A 22811-nucleotide genomic window follows, 5' to 3' on the forward strand; every position below is an offset into this window, starting at 1 on the left:
TTTTGGTACATATAGATCACAAAGGCTTCCGATTTTTAGAGTATAAAATGCAAAACTGATGAAATCAGACCTGTACATGAAGCTTCGACCGCGACCGACAGCCAGCGGCGAGGCCCATGGCCTGACTTGATGAAGAACGTGCATTGGTTAATGGTTTTCGAATTCCAAATCCCTAATTACCTTTTCAATTCACTCTTTCCTGACCATTTTCAATTCCTAATCTATTATTTTAACACAAATCAATTCAATTTTGCCATATCATAATTCTTTAATTTAAATAAAAACTCCACCCAATCAAACCATGCACATCAGCATAAACACGTCAGCTCCTTTTAACGCCGTTTGTGACAATTAAACGGACAGGGCAAAATTGGCTCAATTTTACAAATATTTGGACCCAATTGAGACCGTTTCAAATACGAGGACCCACTTGAGATTTCTCAACAAACTTGAGCACCATCCGAGGGTTTAAACCTAAAAACTATTAAAATTATTAACGTAAATAAAAATTACATATAAAATTTTTTAAATACAATTATTAATTAAACAAATATAAGGACTAAATAGATGTGTTTATGTTGTAACACCCCCCAAAATGGTATTTTAAGAAGTGATGGTAATCTAAAAATAGTCAGACTCGATTATTTTAATATTAAACGATTTTCTTATAAATAGTTTTGTTATAAACGAGTTTCATTATTTTAAAACGTACCATCTCTCCAAAAACCACTTTTCTAGAGTGATCTACATTCTCTCTAAGAGTTCTAACTCTTGAGTCATCTCTTTGACGATCAAGAGGTACCTGATCGGCCACGACAACGATGTCTACAAATCTAATCGATCAGTTTCTTCAATAGAACAAGTAAGTTTTGACTCCCTTTTTCCCCTTCCGTTTCCAAATCTATTTTAGAGGAAGTTAATATGGTTGCATGTGAAATCATGCATCTCCTATACGTTCTTGATTCATCTAGAGTTCTAAGAGCTCTATCCGTTTCAATTTGGTGTTTCGTAGGTTTGTCTAGGTATTTCCTTGCGGTCCAAGTAATCGGTGAAGCGTTTTTAGAGTTTGGCAGATTCTTTGAGAGGTAAGGGAAGCCAGACTTTGTTTTAGTTGTGTTTGTAGTGTAAATTTAGTAATTATATAAATTTTAGACGTTTTAGTAAAAATTGGTGTGTTGGATAAATTTGACGTATGTAAATTGGTCTTTTTAATGATATGGTGTTATTGTAATTGATGTGATACTATGTTTGCTACTGTATACTGTTATAATTATGTGTTTGGAGGTTGTATTGTGGTTTAAATGGTGATCTTAAAGTGGTTGGAGTAATGGAGAGTGAATTACTTGAGTTTTAAGCTTAAAAGAGGGGTTTTGGTGAATGAAATTGAGAAATTGGTATTGGAGTGAGATGGGAACTGGTCTAGAACTGTTTTGTGGTTAATTAGGACTTGTTAGAAGAGTTAGATGATTGAAAATTGATATGGAGTAAAGATTATGGGTTATAGTTGAAGTTTGGAAGTGTTTTGAAGGAAAAAGAAGGTCTTAAGTAGTGAAATTTGGAGAGAGGGATGGTAAAATGGTTTGAGGCATTTGAGGTCTGTTATGAGATGTTTTATGACTTGTTTAAGCATTGAAATGGAGGAAATCTGGTGTAAGAGTGTTTGGTGGTTGATAGGTAGAGTTTAGTTTGATTTAGAACTAGTTTTTGGGGGTTTCGACTAGTGCAAATTTGAATTATGGGTTCTGTGCTTAAATGGTCTTTTTAGAGAGTGTTAGTATGTCATTTGGGACTAGTTAGAGCCCCTAAGTTACTTGAAATTGTGCCAATAATGGTAGAATTCAATTTGGGTCCCTAAGTTGAGTTTTTAAGAGCTTTTGGGTGAGATGTTGAGTTCCTTTTTTAGATTTAGGTTAGAAGTGTTTAGACAAACTTGGTTACGTATAATTAGGTATATAACACAATCTATGAGTGTTAGAAGTTGGGAAAAATAGTTGGAATTGGCAAACTTGGTGTTGGTCGCGCGATTCTACAGATTTTTGGTGTTGCAGATTATGCAGATTCGCTGAGCGATGGATTCGCTCAGTGAATGGTTGTAGAGGTAGGTCCCCTGTCTGAGGACTTTCGCTCAGTGAAAGGGTGCGCTGAGCGAGTGGTTGGGTCTGGGAATACTGTCAATTTTATTCGGATAGCGAACAGACTTGGTGCGTTGAGCGAAAATATCATATTTTTAACTAAGATTTTATACGTTTTCTTAAAGTGAGTACAGTGTATGTGAATGTTTGAATGATTGGTTTCTACTACTTGTTATGAGGTATGAATTGAATAGTAATATGAATTGAAATACATAATGTTTGATTCTTGAAGTTATGTATGTATTGAAAGTATGGTTGATGGACCTAATTTCATTATCCTCACGGAGAGGTTACATGGTGGTGCCCAGTGTTGTGATTTAAAGTGAAAGTATGTGGTTTCAAAGTAAGCTCCAAAGTGAATGCTCTTGGTGAGGTTCAAGTATTTTAGATTGAATGCAGGAGCCCAGTCTTGGGGGTTATCCTGAAACTCCAATGGTCTTTCATTCTCACACAGAGAGGATTGATCCATGTCGTGAGAAGTAGTAGGAGGTCTTAGTCTTGGAGGCTTCTAGTATGCTCCAAGGCCCAGAATAGACTAACCTCGTGAGTGTGGTAGGGTGAAACCGATTGGCAATGGCTTTGCAAAGCAGTAGAAGTCACCACGAGTGCACAACCCGCCATAGCTCGACAATCATCCTAAGTCCGGAAAGTCTATTCATAATAGGTGTCTTGCATAAAGTGTTTGATGACTGTCTAGTGATATGTTGGTTGTATGTAACATGTTTTAAATGAGTTTATATATATATATATATATATATATATATATATATATATATATATCGTTCCTCAATTGTAAACTAGCTTACTCTTGCTTTTTTGTTGCTTGTCTTTGTATGTTGTTACTCTTTTGCGATGATCACCTAATGGTGTGAGCTTAAGGATTCACCTTTTCAGTTGTTCTAGCTTGAGGTGAGGGAGTAGCATATGAGTTGTTAGAAAGATCTACAGAAGTAGATCTCTTCTTTAAAGGAGGTTTCTTTTATCTAGTCATTATTTTAGCATCTATGTAACGTTTCATTTTGGTAGTTTTATACTATTAAAATGGGATGTTACATTAATGGTATCAGAGCAGTTCATCCTTAGGAGGACCTGCGGATTGTGGGTTTGTCGTGTCTTCACTGTAAAGAATTGAATCTAAATGGTATGATTTACCATTTCCTCCAAGTGTAGATAGTAGATTTATGTATCTAACTAGAAGTTTTGAGAACAGAAAACGTATTTATAAGAGTAATAAGGGTGCACACTCATGAATTTTACCAGAGATGATCTTCCTTTCTTAATTCTGAATGTTTGGAGAAAGAAAGAGTTGGGGGTTCCAATGTTGTTGCCTTTAGTAATTTTTGTCTCGTTCTTGCCTTTGTGGTCGTGTATTATGCTCTATAGTGGTAGAGGAATGCAGATTCAAGGACAACTTGACATGTATACCTTCATTAGAATTGGTTTAAGCCTTTGAGACAAATTCTTGCCTCGAAGATAAGGAGTTAGAAGACCAAAACTTAGGTTTCAAAGGACGAGTGAAGATATTGGAGTTTAGAAGTAATGTTTTTGGGTGAAGAAGTTTTCAAGAACAGAGTCAGAAGATCAGTTATCGTAAAATTCACAAGAAGAGTTGAGTTCAAACGCTAGAATAAGATGAGCTTTGGGTAAGCATGGGTGTAGCAAGGTTTGAGAAATTAGTTTGGTTTAGTATATCAGTAACGTCAGAGGTCAGAAGAAAGGAAAGTGTTGGTGAGCAACAGAGTAGCATTGGGTGAGATTGGTAACATGGGTCAGTGTATCATTGATGGTTGAGATCTGAATAAGAAAAGTGGTGGATGGTTTGAAGCTTAAGTTAAGAAAGGATAAGGAATTCTAAAGTAGACCAAGGGGAATCAGTATCTAAAAAGGAAGTAGAAGAAGAAGAGTTTGAGAAGCAGTTGTGTAAAACATAGAGCATATTTATGGAGAAATTAGTAGGAGGCAGAATTTCCAAGTTGAGAGAACATGAGGTCTTTGAAGAAGAGTGAAGTATTGTTAGGATCTTAAGTTAAGTGAATAATTGGAAGGAAATAGTCAAGTTTTCTCAACAAGTGGATGATTCAAAGTCAAGTTTAGAATGATGTTTCAAGATTAGTAATTCCCATAGAAGAAAGGTTTGACCATGGGCCGAGATGAAGGGTTTCAAGTCTTGAAGGAAGAAGTACATTAGAATGTTAGTTTGGTAGGACAAGGTAAGGTTAGGGAATTAAGAGCGCGATGATTAAGGAAATGGGAAGAAAGGTCTCAAAACAGATAAAAATTTGGTATTTATAATACAAGTTGTTGAAGTGATTTTCAAGATGATCAAAGAGTTGAGTTGATTGAGAAGTTCAAGGATATGAAGCTGCAGATTAAGTTGAAGTCAGTTTTCATCAGGTATGGTTTGTGGTGAGCTGAGTTTGATCAAGAAAGAAGCATTTGTTAGATGTTGGGTTATAGAAGACAGTGAGACTGTGAGATTCAGGCGGGTCAGAAAGTTTGCTTGAGGGGTAATGGTACTCTATGGTTCAGAGGTTCAGAGGCAAGCTTTGTGTTTCTAAGGTTCCGAGTTGAAGAGGTAATTCTTGAAGAAAGTTTGAAGGTATGTTGACAATGTTCATTATGGTAGGGGTTCCATGAAGATTTCTATTATTATATGGCGTTTGACGAGGTTATCAAAGGGCTTAGGTTGAAGGTTTGTGAAGTAATTTCTTTGTAGGTTTGAAGCTTGACCTTATGAGAGAATGGGTTGTTTATAACCCTTGTTCTAAGGGAGTTTTAGTTTTCCAAAGATGTTCCTTGTTTAACAGTGGTAACGCATTAAGGGTGGATTAAGATATAGTGGAGAATCAATATTATGTGAATCAGGAAAGTTTGGCAAACGCAAGTGAAGGAAATATGAAGTTGTTTCTTTATTTTAAGATAGGAGTGTGATCACAAGGATGATTTGGTTGTGCTCCAATCTCTTTTCTGGTGGTTTTTTATCTTCAAGAAAAGTGTAGTGTTTCAAGAATAATAATCAGTGGTTATACATCAAGCATGGATCAAGTCAGAAAATGAGGACAAGTTGGAAGTGAAGAGTAGTCTTTTGATGTAAGAGTTTTTCGTTGGTGTTCTGAAGCAGGTACTAGAATTTCCACATTAGAGTGGTGGGGTTCACTATTACATTGGTGACTAAAGTAGAACCAATGTTAATAGTTCATAATGGGATAATTCATGTTAAGTGTAAGGTGTGCAAGAGATAAGTGGTGGATTGGTTAAAACAGCGATAATTTGGACTCAGTTCAATCATTGGGAGAACTACAAGGTTATGGTGGAAGTGAAGAATTATAAGAGTTTTTGCAAGATGATAACAATTTTAAAGAAGGTTCTTCTAGGGTGAATCTTTACAAGTTACATTTGGCATGAAAAGAGCATCATTTAAGTAAATTGGTGAGCAAGGAAGTATGCGGATCAGATTAGCACAACGGATGTTAGTGGGCTTGTTCTTATCAGTACAAAGTTTGCGTGAAGCGTTTTCAAGATCAGGTGTTCGTGGTTTATGAGTGATGGGCTTCTTTAAAACAGTAGTGATGTCGTTATCTAGGAATCAATTGGGAATGTTCAGTAAATTTTAAAAGCTAGAAATGGGATTATGCATGGGATAATAGATTTGAAAGAGAAAGAATGAAGTGAGTCTACAGTTTCAAGTGGCAGTGTTAATTTTGAGGTGATAAAGTGATATAGGACGTTGAGCAGAGAAAGTGGGTCCATTGATGAAAGAGCGAATTGAGCTATGGTTTAAAGTGGTAATGTTGATTTTGAGGTGACGAAGGGTTAACAGATGGTTTGAACAAAGAGGAGATTCAAGTTCTTGGTTTGATAAGGATTGAGTAAAGAGTTCGTTGAAGACTATGAGACTGGGGTCTGAAGGGAAGTAGTAAAGAGATTTCATTAGTATAGTTGAAATACTATAACTAGTGGGTTTCTCAAAATGGTTGAGAAAGCGTAGTGTGGACAGCCCTAGTTTGAGATGTATCATAAGTTGGCTTGGTACTAATCAAGCTAGTGATCTCAAGTCAAGGAGGATACAAATCTAAGTATGATTACAGGCTAGTGGGTCAAGAAATGCATATGGTTCAGGTTGACAAGTTGAAGGAGTGAAGGTGAAGTGTTCACTTTGTTTTGTCGTTGCAACGGAGAAGAATTTTACTTTGTTAATGAGATAGTATAGTTGGAAACTATGCTACTCAAGAGTGGAGATCAGTAAAGCAATGTGAAGCTCTCAAAATGGATGTGGTTAAAGGTGATCAAGAGCATAAAAAATGGTAGTCAAATAAGAAGTTGTAGTGATCAAGTTAGTGGTATGGTGGTTCTTAGAAGAAACAAGAGGAGGTAAAAGAGCATCAGTCAAGAGTTGGTTTGAAGTTAAGACTAGCGGACGTTTTAGAAGAGAATTACAAGAAGTAACGGGGGATAGGTGAGGACTGGCAGTGTGGCAGACACAATACGGTGGTTATGTGAAGGATAGGTTCTTAAAAGCTGAGGTGTTGAGGTTCAGATTTGTTTTGAGAATAATGGTTAAAACAATCTACATTATTGAACACTAGAGCATTTAGCACAGAGGCAAGGTTTTTCTTATTAGTGAGGTTGTTGGGGAGTAGTATATTTGCCAAATAGGAGGTTGTATTAGAGAATGTGATGATAGTAGGTTGTTCCTTCTATCTAATAAGTGAATTTTCGAGGACAAAATTTTTTCTTGTTGGTGAGAATGTAAAACCCCAGAAAATGGTATTTTTAAAATGATGGTAGTCTAAAAATAGTAAGACTCGATTGTTTTAATATTAAACGATTTTCTTATAAATAATTTTGTTATAAACGAGTTTCATTATTTTAAAACGTACAATCTCTCTAAAAACCACTTTTCTAGAGTTCTCTACATTCTCTCTAAGAGTTCCAACTCCTGAGTCATCTCTTTGACGATCACGAGGTACCTAATCGACCACGGCAACGAGGTCTACAAATCTAACCGATCAATTTCTTCAATAGAACAAGTAAGTTTCGACTCTCTTTTTCCCCTTCTATTTCCAAATCTGTTTTAGAGGAAGTTAATATCGTTGCACGTGAAATCATGCATCTCCTATACGTTCTTGATTCATCTAGAGTTCTAAGAACTCTATCCGTTTTGAATTTGGTGTTTCATAGGTTCGTCAAGGTATTTCCTTGTGGTTCAAGTAATCGACGGAGCGTTTTTAGAGTTTGGCAGATTCTTTGAGAGGTAAGGGAAGCTAGACTTTGTTTTAGTTGTTTGTAGTGTAAATTTAGTAATTATATAAATTTTAGACGTTTTAGTAAAAATTGGTGTGTTGGATAAATTTGACATATGTAAATTGGTGTTTTTTAATGATATGGTGTTATTGTAATTGATGTGATAATATGTTTGATGTTGTATACTATTATAATTATGTGTTTGGAGGTTGTATTGTGGTTTAAATGGTGATCTCAAAGTGGTTGGAGTAATGGAGAGTGAATTACTTGAGTTTTAAGCTTAAAAGAGGGGTTTTGGTGAATGAAATTGAGAATTTGGTATTATAGTGAGATGGGAACTGGTCTAGCACTGTTTTTTGGTTAATTAGGACTTGTTAGAAGAGTTAGATGATTGAAAATTGATATGGAGTAAAGATTATGGGTTATAGTTGAAGTTTGGAAGTGTTTTGAAGGAAAAAGAAGGTCTTAAGTAGTGAAATTGGGAGGGATGGTAAACTGGTTTGAGGCATTTGAGGTCTGTTATGAGATGTTTTATGACTTGTTTAAGCATTAAAATGGAGGAAATCTAGTGTAAGAGTGTTTGGTGGTTGATAGGTAGAGTTTAGTTTGATTTAGAACTTGTTTTTGGGGGTTTCAACTAGTGAAAATTTGAATTATGGGTTCTGTGCTTAAATGGTCTTTTTAGAGAGTGTTAATAAGTCATTTGGGACTTGTTAGAGCCCCTAAGTTACTTGAAATTGTGTCATAGATGGTAGAATTCAATTTGGGTCCCTAAGTTGAGTTTTTGAGAGTTTTTGGGTGAGATTTTGAGTTCCCTTGTTTTGATTTAGGTTAGAAGTGTTGAGACCAACTTGGTTAATTATAATTAGGTATATAACACAATCTATGAGTGTTAGAAGTTGGGAAAAATAGTTGGAATTGGTAAACTTGGTGTTGGTCGCGTAATTCTGCAGATTTTTGGTGCTACAGATTATGCAAATTCACTAAGCGAATGGATTCGCTCAGCGGATGGTTGTAGAGGTAGGTCCCCTGTCTGAGGACTTTCGCTCAGCGAGAGGGTGCGCTGAGCGAGTGGTTGGGTCTGGGAACACTGTCAATTTTATTCGTATAGCGAACAGACTTGGTGCGCTGAGCGAAAATATCGAATTTTTAAGTAAGATTTTATGTTTTCCTAAAGTGTGTACAATGTATGTGAATGTTTGAATTATTGGTTTCTACTACTTGTTGTGGAGTATTAATTAAATAGTAATATGAATATAAATACATAATGTTTGATTCTTGAGGTTATATATGTATGGAAAGTATGGTTGATGGACATAATTCCATGATCCTCACGAGAGGTTACCTAGTAGTGCCCAGTGTTGTGATTTAAAGTGAAAGTATGTGGTTTCAAAGTAAGTTCCAAAGTGAATGCTCTTGGTGAGGTTCAAGTATTTTAGAATGAATGTAGGAGCTCAGTCTTGGGGGTTATCTTGAAACTCCAATGGTCTTTCATTCTCACATAGAGAAGATTGATCCATGTCATGAAGAGTAGCAAGAGGTCTTAGTCTTGGAGGCTTCCAGTATGCTCCAAGGGCTAGAAGAAACTAACCTCGTGAGTGTGGAAGGGTGAAACCCATTGACAATGGTTTTGCAAAGCAGTAGAAGCCACCACGAGTGCACAACCCGTCATAGCTCGGCAATCATTCTAAGTGTCTTGCATAAAGTGTTTGATGATTGTCTTGTGATATATTGGTTGTATGTAACATGACTTAAATGAGTTTATATATATATATATATATATCGTTCCTCAATTGTAAACTAGCTTACCCTTGCTTTTCTGTTGCTTGTCTTTATATGTTGTTTCTCTTTTGCGATGATCACCTAATGGTGTGAGCTTAAGGATTCATCTTTTCAATTGTTCCAACTTGAGGGGAGGGAGTAGCAAATGTGTTGTTGGATAGATCTACAGAAATATATCTCTTCTTTGAAAGAGGTTTGTTTTACCTAATCATTCTTTTAGCATCTATGTAACGTTTCATTTTGATAGTTTTATACTATTAAAATGGAATGTTACATATGTCATACTTAATTTACTAATATAGATTAAAATTACATATAAAATTTGGAACTAAATTAAATTAGAGAAACATATATAAAAATTAAATTGAGATACGACATTGTGTTATCATACTAACAAAGTCATATGACATAACTTTAAAATTAAAATAACACGTGGCAAAAAGATTTAAAAAAGAAAAACACAAATCACTTGTATAATACTAATGAAAAAGTTCTGAGTGCATCAATTTTTCACAAATCAAGATTAAATTAAGATCAGAAAAATTGGAAGACCAACTTAACATTTTTTAATGAAAACTGAAACAAAAAATTCATTAAACTTCTTTTTCTCATTTCTAATTTCTAAGGAATCAAATGAAAGGAAGGAAAAACAAATGGTTTTTTCTAATGCTGTCAAAATGAACCATCTGACCCAACTCGGTCCAGTCCACCATAGGTTGGTCACTTAATAAGTCAACTCAACCCAGTTCACTTCTTAGCAAGATGAAAAAATCAAATCTGACCTGATTCACCACGAGTTAGTGGGTCAAACGAATTAACTCACTGACTCACTTAATTATAAAGTTTTTTTCAATTCCAAAAAAAATTAACAATTTTTTTCAAAATTCAAATCTAAATAAATTTCAATCCAATATGATATTAAATTCTAAAGAAAATTCAAAATAGTAAAAAATATAATACAATCCAAAATTATCTTAAACTCCAAATATAATTCAAAAACAAGTATAAAAGAACAAAATTAGGTCAGTTGGCAAGTCAATCCAACTTATCAGGAGTTCAATCCAACTTAATCAAGTTTATAATGAATCAAACATAAAATTAACCCTATGAAAATATGAATTATTTTTTCAACAAATAAACTAGGTTAACTCACCTAACAGTAGTATTTTTTTCATATTTTCCCCATTCTTCTTAGTGAAATCATATTTAAACTAAATGAAAATCAGGTATAACATAAAGACATCCATTAAATATCATTGCTTATTGTCGAAATACGATTACGATTCTAAATCTAATTAGAGAACACCCATAAATTTTAAGGATAAATATACTTTTTGATTCCTAAAGTAAAGTAAAATTAAAAATATTCCTAATCGAAACTTTGATGTTTTAATATTTGATCCATGTATTTTCAAAAATAACTTGGTGAATCGATGGGTTTAAGTAAATTGAATCCGAATGAAACTGCAATCTATTTTATCACTTGCACCTCTCCAACCTTCATAGCGCCAACATTGTGAATCCCGCTCCAGCTTTTTCATCCTCACTCACCTAAATCTTCATATTTTTCATAAACTACAAGCATTTATCCCTATTTTCATAATGTTGCATGTAAATTTTCTTCTGATATAAAGAACAAGGTCAGATCAAGCTACCCAATTTTCATTGTTTTAACCCATGACTTGATCAAAATGGCTAGATTGCAAAAAAAAATGCAAACCTAACTTTCGCCTCTCAACTCAATCCAACTTATTAATTTTTGTTCGGTTCAATTTTTATTCTGTCAAGCTAGCTGATCAGGTTTTCACCTCCAACTAAAATATCATTAATTCTCGTTTTACGTATTTCCTATTTAATAATGACTATAATTTATCACAAAGAATGAGATTAAATAAAAATGTTCTAGTCTGAATTCATTTTACTTCTATCAAAGTATTCATTAACCTGCATGCATTAACAATTAAATATCAATATAGTAAAATGGAAGCAATAATAAGAGTAAAAAAATTACCAACCCGAATCCTTCACTCTGACGACTACTGTGCCACTAACCTGATCCAGCTGGAAATAATTAGCAAATAATGGAAGGTGAAAACAATAGTTCATGCTTCCTACATGGTAAACACCGAAACATACTATTGTTTGGTGTCTATGCGACCCAGAATATTGATATTTTCATACAGGATGAAACCAATAAAGAAATGAACTTCTAATATAATCAATGTGTTCTATAGGAAAAATCAATAAATTAATAATCAATGTCTAAATGAATTTTCCATGTTACAGAAAATTACAAATTGTATTGACAACAGATGGGTCAGGAGAAATGAGAATTATACAGCTTTCTATTATCCACCATCATCAGTAAAGCTTACTCTGTTTGTTATCCCTCTTGAGCTGAACCTTTAATTTCTTACCACCTAATTGGCAACCGTTCATCATACTAATGGCAGATTGAGCAGCTTCTGGAGTATCGTAACTAACAAACCCTGAAAACGGGAGCTAATCAGATACAAGCTCCACCCAAACCTCATCAAATTCATCAACAGGCCTAACAGTCTTACCAAAACATTTGCTTACGCCAGTCGCTTTATCAACAAAAATTTTAGCACTCAAAACTCTACCAAACTGTTGAAATGCATTTGCAAGCTCTTGATCTCCATATTCTTGAGGAATGTGATAAATAAATAAATTGGCACCGGGTGGTCCTAAGAAAAATTAAAATAATGAAAATAAATTCAATTATCAAGGGAATTAACATTTCCCGCTCTAAGGAAAGACATGGGAAAAAGGCTTATTATATGTTCATACAAATGCATGCATGTTATGTACACACAACATACACAAATAAAGAATATAGATGATAACAACCTTCAATCTGACCATTGGAACTTTTACTGGCACCTGAAGATGAATAGTTGCTATTCCCACCTGCAGGTGAAACAGAACCAAGAGAACTACTCACTGGCCTCGGACTTGCAATTCCTCTGGGATATACCATTGGATGCTGTATACCTGGCATGGCAGGATATGAGCCCATGTAACTTGCAGGAGGTGCAGGATAATTTCTAGGGTTCATACTGTGACCAAGTTCAGGCCTCACTGCATTTATTTGGTTCATGTTCATATTATGAAAACCTGGTTGATTCTGCATTGGTGGAAAACGGTATGGCACGAGCCCATAACTGCCAGGAGCCTATTAAGAAAACATGATTATTCAAACATATACCTCCTTCAAGATGTTAGGCATGAAAAATAACAAACATTAATTCATAAATGTAATAATATCGGATAAAGCATTATGATTAAACTGAAGAAAGCTCACTGAATTAAGGAGAAAAATGCAACATATTCTACTAGCGCATTACAACAAAACCAACCTGATAACCATATCCATTATATGGAGGAACATAACCCATTGGCAAGGCTCCATATAATGAGGGTTGTTGAGGATCAGCATGAGGCATGTTAGAAACTTGGGACTGTGCTTTTTGAGCCCTTCGAGCTTGTCTTTCCTTTTCAGTATCTGCCCATTTAACAACCAAAGGAACACCTGAACCCTGCAGAAAGAAAAATAATCATCAGATTTCAATTGTCTGAATTCATATAATTCAGTTAGCCATTTCATTGACAATTTTCACCACGTATGAGTAGTAAAAATATCAACCACTAAGGAAGAAAAGTTCTATTGTCTGTGTTAACATCGTAAAAAATAATTAGGTTCAAAATGAACATAATATTTCATTTGTCAACGTCTGAAACATTAGTGGCTGTGGGGTGGAAATGTAAATTTGAAGTAAATCCTATGCCAATTAGTTTTGAATGAATGCACGTCTAACACCTCCTCGATGCTAGTTTCCAAGTGTGTTAGCTTCTTCTGTATATTTATCTCATCATATGTATGATTGCCTATGTGCAAAACTATGTTTCTGTATAACAATCCCAAGTTTGACCTACATTCAGATAAGACTCTTTTAATGCAAAACATATAGCAAGCCTCACAGGCCAGGACTTGAATTTTCTCTTTTGCCAAGCTTGAATTCTGTTCAACCCCGTCATATAAACATCGAGTCAACTGAAGCCCACAAACTATCTTACACAAACTAAATGGAGGCCCGTTTCCCTTTCATAAATTTGCAGGGCCAAAACCAGCTCTACACTTCTAAATCAAGAGAAGGATTAAATTAGAATAATAAGTCAAGTATTGGTGCTCCAGCAATGAAATCTAAAACACATAATTAAATGTTCACATTCCTCACCAACAGGATTTTGCGGCTAGAAGCTGCTTCAAGGTCCAAAGTGCTGCAATAACCATTTAAGACTAAAATTGTAACTTTAGTTTTAAAGCATGCACTTTTCCATTCTACCACATTAGGAACAACAAATATGTTCCTGGATCTAAAACAGCTCCCAATGTGAAGAATGATTAATAATGTCCAATCCATTGTACTGAAGATTAGTCAGTGCTAATTTACAATTTAGCCAACAGTATCGGCAAAATTGAAAATAGTGCCTCCAAATTGGACATTATCATCAATTATCTGACCACATAGTTGCATTCACAAGATGCATTAAATCAATTTCTCCCATTCCCTACATAATAATCACATAGTAATGAAAAATGACCAAACACTCAGTTTTACACACGTGTTCCACTAGTACCAGTAACCAAATCAATAAATACTGAGAAATATTCATGTGATGATTTTAACAAACCCCAACCTCCATTGTATGTTTTCCATTGATTGCCTCAAGAGCAGCTACGGCCTGATCTTTGGTTTCATACTTCAAAAATGCACACCCTACACAAAGAAGCACAGCTACAATAAAGCTTTGCTACTAAGAAGCTCCAAATCCCAAAAGGAACAAAGGATAGCTTCATCTGTAACATTAGGCACCTTTACTTGTCTGCTGAGAACCTCTTAAAATCTGTAAATCCTTTATGTCTCCATACTTTGAGAAAAGATCCGAGACCTCATCTTCAGAAATGTTCTTTGGAAGCATGCCAATAAAGAGTTTGTGTTCTGGACACAGATAACAGAGTATTATTTACGGAGACACAATACCCGTCTTAAAGTGAGAAGAGGAACTTCGCATTCTTTACATAATGCATAACAAAGGAGTTGCGGAACAAAATATTTAACTACAACATGAAGATATATCAAACCTAATCTTTCCAATTCGCCATCAGCATACTTCACTTGCAATGGACTGGAAGCCTGAATTGGACACAAGAAATAGGATGCTTACCAATCAGAAGGAGAAAAGTATTGCGTCAGATCATAGTAACTAAAGTAAAAATGTCATGTGTCATCAATTACACTCATGCGGGCAGTCCAAAATACAAATATTCTAAATTTGATTCAGCTTGTAAGGCATGTTTCAGTCGCAACTATCTGGACCAACAATTAAACAGAATAGTAGATACCCAGCCTGGATGCCTAAGCAACCAACTGAAAGTGGAGCATGGTTCAGAAGGACCTCTGCTGCCCATTAAAAATATCAAAGATGCATAAAAGCATGTTTTCTAAAAGAGATCATTGACTCATTAACACTTACTTTTACTTTTTCAGTATACAGAAAAACAACATCGATTCCCAAATAATGAACACGTATTGCTCACCGGACCGCAACTTTGAAAACAAATTTGAACTGTGTGCATATAATCTCAGAAAACTTATAAAGAATTACACGATTGACTTCAACTTCAAGTTGCAAAGTGCAAACCCTTTGACGACCAATTATCCCTACGCTTAAATCAGTTTAACAGGCATATATTTCATAATGATAAAAATAAACTATAAAATAAATCTTATTTATATTTCTATTCGATTTCTCAAAGTTAACAAAGATTGAGGCCTACCCTAATAATATTAGGTGTTTAGTTAAACCGTGATAGTGTGCGTAGGCTGCCCAAATATCAAACATAGCAAGTGCTAGATATATGGATAGATTCAAATTGCTAAAAATAGAGAGATGTAGTGGGCAAATCAAGAGGTGGTGGTCAGCATCAGCGACTTTTATAGAAGCAGCCACCTATTCCACACTAGGATTCAAATTCCATGCCATCAAAACATTCCACTTTGAACACTCTCGAAAAGCAGACAACAACAAGAAGAGGAAAAACGAAGATGCTGGAAGCCCACTCACCCCAGGCAGCGTTTTCTTGTTGTGACAGGCATTGACCGCCTTATCTGCTTCTTCCCTGGACGGACAAATCAGAAAGCAGCATCCTGCGAGCAAACAAACACAAATCCGAAGCATTCGACCACGCACATTTGAATTTGAATTGAAATTGGAGTTTGGGACGGTTAGTACCTCGGGAGGCACGAGAAACTTTGTCTCTGATGATGTTGACCTCGTCAACCAACGCGAACTCCTTGAACATTGCAAGCACTTCATCCTCCGTCATGCGCTTCGGCACTTGACCTACGAACAGCTTCACACTCTCCTCGCTACTCGATTTACTCTCTTCCTTCACCTCCGCCATTAATGACAGCCACAACTACCACCAATCTCTCTCTCTCTTTCTCTCTCTCTCTCTCTGCTTTTCTCCGAGTAACACTCTCTCTTGCTTTTCTTCTTCCGCTACGCTTCTTTCTCCAAAATCTTGGCGTGTAGCTTCGAAAATTTGGGCGCCTGTGCCTCTACGTGTCGTGTGATTTGGTTTGGATTGGAGTGGTCGCAGGGAAATAGCAACAGCAATTGCAATAGGAATAGCAGACGCGAACTTAGATCTTCCATAATATTTTCATTAATAAATATTATTAATATTGTATAGTTATTTTGAAATTAGAAAATAGGATGGCGTTGTTAATAGTGAATAATGGTTTGAGTAAGGGCTGGAATGTTGGAAATTTTACGAAGATGCCACCAGGTACAGCTGTTCAGGAAGTGGGCTTGTTGGTTCGTCGTGGTGGTGGTAGTGGCGTAGTGGGTGCTGCTGGTGGGGTGGGTGCCCTTCATTCTTCAATCTTTATTCTCACTCAACTTATTAATTAAACTTCTAATCTTATAATCTAATCCAATCCAAATTCTAATCATTTTCTTCCTAATAATAATACCACTGTCTAAACATTCACGTGAAAAATAATAATCGATGTCATTATACACGCTGTTATCGCCTAATCTATAGGTTTTTGTGTCCCGGAAGAAATGGATCGGATAAATTCATAATATATCAAATACATCATTTTTATTTTAAATAGTTTTAATTCTTATAGATTAACAAAACCATTTATACTAATCGTAAACTAAAAGCGAAATAAATATTAATTTTACCACTAAATAAACAGATATTTATTCATTAAAAGATTTTTTAATCTTATATTAGTATAAAATTAAAACTAATTTGGATAAATTAAATAAAACTTTAAAATTACAAAACTTACGTTTACTCTAATAAATTAACCTAATCATAACTGAACTAGTTTAATCTAAATTGATAAACTTTTTAAAGCTTAAATAAACAAACCCAATTAAATATACTCAAGTGAAATTTAGTTTTACTTTAAACTCACACCAATCCAAGTCTTAATCATGGCCACTGCACAATAAAGTATCAAATTCTCATATTCCTTATAATATTATCTTAATATGGTGTTTGAATTTTGAAAATCGCTATAGAAAAAATTGTCTATCCATATCAAGGTCCGTTAATTATACGTTATCCCTTTATAAATTTATAATATAATTTAGTTTAAAACGAGTTAGGCAGAATTAGAAAACGTCCCATAAAGCAGTTACCTTGTCTTATTTCAGTAATCAAATTTAGTTGCAGATGGTTAATGAGACAAAGATAATGATAAATACTCTCATTGTTTCTTAATTCCTTGGAAAACAAAGAAAATAAAGCAACAAAACAACAACATCATAATAACTTGTACAAAATATGCTAGTTGGACACAGACGTTGGAACCTGTCTTGTCAAGAAACTCATAACTTTGCTAAAAAAATGCACACAGCAATTCCCTTCTGCAATGAATGAGTATTTAGAAATCTAAAGTACATTGAACACATAGCATTTTTTTCTAATCATGAGCTGCAGCTGAACTTTGTCCTTTTCATGCCAAACCTGTTTCTCCAAAAGAGAATTATAAAGTGTTTGATCAGTTCAACAAGGCCCTATTCTACCATACATCTACATTTACTTACTGTTCTTTTGCTTTCTAAGATTTTAAATTCCATTCCTTTGTAATTTATTATTATTAAATTCTTACTATAGATCATGTTTTTTGCTAATATCATTTTGTGGAAAGTTATGGAACCTAAGAATCAAGACAAAATGTTTACTGTCTGATTGATTAATTTCAACATAACTATAACCTTAATCAGTAACAATTACTCAAACTACAAAACCAGATGACTTTTATTTTTTTCTGTATGGTAAGGCAAATTAACAGCAATGACAGTTAATTAATCTTGCTTCTTTTTTTTTTTAAAAAAATTTAAGTATTTTTTAGTTTGAATCCATCTCATTTTGTGAGATGTAATTGTAACAATTGTGAGAACTATATTGAAGTAATTTTAGTCCTAAACTCTAAATGACTCTAATAGTTAACATGAAAAAGTAAGTTGGTAATAATAATGTTTGAAACATGGATAACAATAACAATTCGAATTATTAACTTATTTAAGTATCAACAATATGAAAAGTGGTTAACCATAGTAATGAAAGAAAATTGTTTCAAAATTTATTTTAACAGCCAAAAAAGTAAAAACTAGTTTTGAAAAGTAAGTTAAACATGTTTTAAAATTGTCATGAAACCAAAATGCACAAACACTGTAAAAAAATTACATTATTATTCAAGGAAAAACCATGACCATATACTACAAATTTAATTTTCTCATGCGCATGCTATGGTAATAAGGATTTTTTATGCTTAAAATATACAGAAATTAGATTGTTAAGATCATGTCAAAACAGAAAAAAAAATATAAGGTTTTTTGGTAAGTCATTATCTTGTCCTGATAAATTAGACAATGTTAATCACAGAATTATTGGGATTATATTGGACGCTACATAACACCAATATCATTATTGAGATTATGTGGAGAAGAAACTAGACAGTACTATTGGTTTAATTGGTGAGTCAGAGGCCTTTTTTTCCCTTACCCAGGCAATTGAGAGAAAATTACTCGTAATAATAGCATTGCTAATCACAACGGCCGAAACCAGACTAAAGAAAGAAACTTCCTTAAAAGCAAATGAGTTGGTTGCAACCAAAATTCCAATCAGGAATGTCTTGCACGTTATACCTAAGAGTATGTATCTTATCAAGTTTCTCCAAAAATGTACTTGCTGATCAAAATCCCCGACAATTAAATAGCCTTGAATACAAAACAAGAACAGGAAGTAAAAGCAAACACTATTTGAGAGAGGATAAAACTATCTAAAGATCCAAACCATCCATGCAAAAAACAACCAATATTCAATACCCTTTTGTTAATACAATTGTGGTGGTAAGGGAGAAAGTACAACAATTCTGAGTCTCTCTAACTGGTCAATACCACAATGCAGTAAGCCTGGAAAGAGAAAAAAAAAACAGCATGACAACTGCATGGTAGAGAAATGAATCTCATAATATTCATTGCGTTATTGCAGGTCAAAAATGTAATCTGGTTCACGGGGGAATGCACTTCAAGTGACTGGGCAAATAACGAGAAACAAAAAAGAATTTCCCCAATCGGGAGGGGTTTTGTATGCAAAGGAATTATTAGTTCTTCAGCATTTCATTAATTGTAGTGGTTAGTTGGTGTAGGCACTGGCTATCAGTGGAGATTCCTGTCACTAGATTGCCTTCAATCCAGCGAGTTTCCTTAGCTCCTCGCACAGTATAAATGTAATTGTGGTTTGTGGCCCTAATCTTGCAAAAATTGCAAAGCCCCTGACACAAAAGTTACAGCATAAGTAAACTACTAATACACAAACAGTAGTTGGGATTTGTGAAAATGTCAGTAAGTCATTGATCATAAGATTTTTTATGATGTGAAAAAAAAAGAGCTAAGGAACAAGAATCATGTTGACCAACATAAACTCACCCTTTGTAAAGTCCCCTTGGACCCTCACTGAGCAGTACCTGGTACCAAATAAGAAATGCATCATATAACAACAGTAATTTTATAGTGAGTGCAGTTATGCAGACATGAATGGCATCCTATTCATAGTTGGGGTTTATGGAAGTCATTTCTTTATTACTATTACAAACTACTATAGTAAACAATTTCATCTGACTTTGATTCTCTAAACTCATTCAGAGAGAATTGATTTAGGGCTTCTTCTTCTTTGTTGTTAAGTATCTTTCGCTCTTTCTTGAATAATATTTTTCATTATAGACACAGGAGGGAGGCCAAGAATTTTCTAATCCAAAATACAATGCAATCATTCTTCTTGAACCTTTCAGGTGTTATTACATAAGCAGCCAGCACAGATTTTCTCTCAAAAAAGAATCAGGACAAGCTAGACTTGATTTCATGAATGCATGAAAGTAACATAGAACTTGTAGGCCTCCACTAAGGAATTTTTCTTTTCTTTTTACAAGTTCCAGCAAGGAGAATTAAAAAAATTTTGTTCCCCAACTCCCTTTAGTCCATCAAACCTCGCCCTTGAGAGTCAGGGAGTCGTCTCACATAACACTATGATATTACGCGATGTCCCATTTTAGAAAAAATTTGAGCTATGCTCTTTGGACCCTGCTACAATCAAGTAGTCATCATCATCATCAAATAAAACTGCCTGTCCCTTTATATCATTTCAGGGTTCAGCCACAAAAGTTTGTGAAGGTATGAAGAATGATAAATCTATATTGGGCAACAATATAAACTAATTGGGTAAAGCAACAAAAGATTGGGAGAAAAGAAAAGATAAAAAAAATTAATACCTGGTATGCACAATGAAACCCTCCTTTATATATTCTAATTCCCGAGGCTTCTCGTTGCAGCATGAGACGTGTTTTAACCATATCTATGGGTGCAGTTACAAGGGTGCTAAGTATGCCTGCAACAGAGCTTGAGCTATACAAGGAGCAAACCGTGATTACTTCAGCAAGGTCAGATAATGGAAAAGAAATTATTTAAAAAATAATGATAAATTGTGAAGGCACAAGTTCAGTGGTATGCCAATCTAGAAAAAAGAGTGTTTCAGTTTGTCAGATGAACAAAACAGGTTAGACAACTTCCATAAGATATGTACTTTAGTTTTGATACACAATAAAATCATATTATATTATTCAGATTAATAATATAATTTTTTGTTCAAATTTCTTTAGTCTTATTATTCTAAGTCTGTCACCAATGATTTCGATCAATTTTCAGACCTTAACAAATATTCCATTTACTTTGAATCCGCTGGCATCAGAAAAGATGTAAAGAAGAAGCAATATTAGTAGCAGTGTCATACATCAAATGTATAGGAAATCCTTCTTCAAGAGATGTCCACCTCACTAAAATCTGCAAAATAACAAAATTTAACAAATGATAAAAAGGTTAACAGCGAAGACAAAAATGAACCGGGGAGAGAAGCAGAAAAACAAAATTACGCTTTAAAAGTTGACCTGCTTGGTTTCGTCATATGTAGCCAGCTGGGATGCAGTCAAGACTGCTGCTCTGGCCATGGCAGGGCCCACTCCCTTCCACAAAGCTTTGATTCCCTCTTCAGATAAAGTCCTTCGAAGCTCTGAAACTGGTCCACTCTTTCTCATGTCTGGATTCATTTGCAAACGAACCTGATTGTGGGAATATGATTTTGAAGAAAAAGGAAAAAAACATTTAATTTAATACTAAAAGATATGAGACTCACCTTGAGAACTTCCATTGGATTTGTCAGCGCAGTTGCAATTGCGCCAGCGAACATTCCCGAAGCAATTTTAACTAAAACATTGGAGGAGCCAAAAGCAAGATCACAGGCATACTTAGAGGGTTCATAAAGGCCCAAGCGGAGTCCTCCATAAACAAGTGACCTTGTAAGTGCAGGTGTCAAACCTTGATACAAAGACTTTGGTCCTTCATTTTTCACCGCACTTATAAATATTTTTCCCTGGACAAATGCGCAGCTGATAAACTTTTGTATTATAATGTGATAACTAAGGTCTAAAGACGAAAGATTGTACTCAGCAAACTACCATTCCACTCAAAGGACCTTTCTGGCCTACAAGTTGCATTTGTAGCCTTACTTTCAATACATCTGCACAGAACATAGAAACATATTATATATGCAGCATCACCTTGTTCTTTCATTCATAAATACATCAAACCAGTCCTCAAGATATAAACGCTTATACAGTTTAGACACCACTTTGTCATAGCACTTTCAACATTGATGAGAAAATGGAGTAAGTGGATTCTAACAAATTCATAATTTTTTATGCATGTGAGCAAGTTTTATTTTAGTACTATTCATTCTCAACTTTGAGATCTTGATTTTGAGAACCTCTATTCTATACCAACCTCTATTCTAAAGAACCTTGAAACTAACTATTTATTCTCTCATCAACAGTTAAGATTTCCCACTAAAGCTAAGTAAATCCAATCTCTATATGCACACAGTGCCACGTTTTCTGTAAGTCAGATCATATTCCATACAACTCAATTCACTCTCAAACCCCATCTTTATAGGATATACTGAACATTAAAATTGGCTTAAATGTCCAACTTTTGCCATTAATATGTACATTAATATGAATTCAAATTGACCATTGCAGGACCAATCTGATGACATGCATAGCCTAAAGGAAGCTGAAAAGTGGTTCTAGACTGATAAACACTTTAAACTCAACCAAATCAACGAATTCAAATTGCAATTATGCACAAACCAGGGTCACAGACAGCACTTGATGCAAGGTAGTAGGTGAAGTAAGAAAATACTACTTTAGAAACCCAAGTTAATATCAAAACAGCCCTTAGAATAAACATAAAGTAGTAGCAAGGAATACAGCGAGAATCAAGGCACCTAAAGGGTGAGTAACTCCAGTTGCAACCGCCACGGAAAGTCCACTGGTAGCAAAGTGGTTGAAAACAGTGGAAGGCGACGCAGCCCAGTTCTGCTTCTCATCATGTTCGAGTCCTGACACATTTTCTTCTCAATACCCATCATTCAAAATTAAAACTTTGTACTTGACATGCAGAAGAAATCACGGGTACCCGATGTTACATTTAAAAGAACGAAATCATTTTGTTCAATTTGGTATTTTGGTTAAAGGAATAGAAGCAAACATAACCTGAAGGTGTGGAATTTTTGGAGGTTGAATTCTCAGGCATGTTGTAGCTTTCTCCCGATCACTGTGTGCGAAAACTGAAATGCCTTAACAGATCTTACTCTTTGATTCGTGATTCGAAACTGGGCACATGCATCCCCAGGTGAAGAGAAAACACCTGCTCCTGCGGGTTCGGGAAAGGAGAAGTATATGACTAAACAAATAATGTTCTTTTTTGTTGAAATTAAACAACTAATAAATGAATTAACCATCAATCTCTTCTCAAAAATATATTTGAAGGATGGATTAATTATGTAGATTATTTTAATTCAGGGACCCATTAATAACAGTAGAATCGATTATTTATTCTACAGCAAAAAAAAAAGTAGAAAGTGAGAAGAAAATAAATGGAAGAAAATACTTTTAGTAACGGTGTATAGAATTTTTCCCATGATTTTACAAT

At 34.7% G+C, this 22811-nt stretch overlaps 2 protein-coding genes across 4 annotated transcripts; both read right to left on the bottom strand.

Annotated features, from left to right (window-relative positions):
• Positions 1-11343: 11343 nt before the first annotated feature.
• LOC108324105 (RNA-binding protein BRN1) lies at positions 11344-15894 on the bottom strand. 2 transcript variants are annotated; one of them, XM_017556933.2, is made up of 10 exons: positions 15477-15894; positions 15309-15391; positions 14326-14377; positions 14057-14182; positions 13881-13960; positions 12539-12718; positions 12174-12354; positions 12030-12089; positions 11723-11866; positions 11344-11647 (listed from the first exon to the last, which is right to left on the bottom strand). In XM_017556933.2, the coding sequence occupies exons 1-10, from the start codon at positions 15646-15648 to the stop codon at positions 11520-11522; spliced, it is 1206 nt and encodes a 401-aa protein (XP_017412422.1). In that variant the 5' UTR covers positions 15649-15894; the 3' UTR covers positions 11344-11519. The 2 variants fall into 2 exon arrangements, with proteins under 2 accessions (XP_017412422.1, XP_017412421.1); XM_017556932.2 differs by having other exon boundaries at positions 12030-12354.
• A 2683-nt stretch (positions 15895-18577) lies between these two features.
• On the bottom strand, positions 18578-22585 carry LOC108325064 (uncharacterized). Of its 2 annotated transcripts, XM_017558057.2 has the most exons (9): positions 22373-22580; positions 22105-22218; positions 21278-21339; positions 20956-21192; positions 20711-20881; positions 20557-20606; positions 20039-20171; positions 19200-19237; positions 18578-19045 (listed from the first exon to the last, which is right to left on the bottom strand). In XM_017558057.2, exons 1-9 carry the CDS (start codon positions 22410-22412, stop codon positions 18949-18951), a joined length of 942 nt encoding a protein of 313 aa, XP_017413546.1. In that variant the 5' UTR covers positions 22413-22580; the 3' UTR covers positions 18578-18948. The 2 variants fall into 2 exon arrangements, with proteins under 2 accessions (XP_017413546.1, XP_052731559.1); XM_052875599.1 differs by lacking the exons at positions 18578-19045; positions 19200-19237 and having other exon boundaries at positions 20037-20171; positions 20474-20606; positions 22373-22585.
• Positions 22586-22811: the final 226 nt, after the last annotated feature.

This window comes from Vigna angularis, chromosome 3, assembly GCF_016808095.1.
Source record: "Vigna angularis cultivar LongXiaoDou No.4 chromosome 3, ASM1680809v1, whole genome shotgun sequence".
Classification (NCBI taxonomy): domain Eukaryota; kingdom Viridiplantae; phylum Streptophyta; class Magnoliopsida; order Fabales; family Fabaceae; genus Vigna; species Vigna angularis.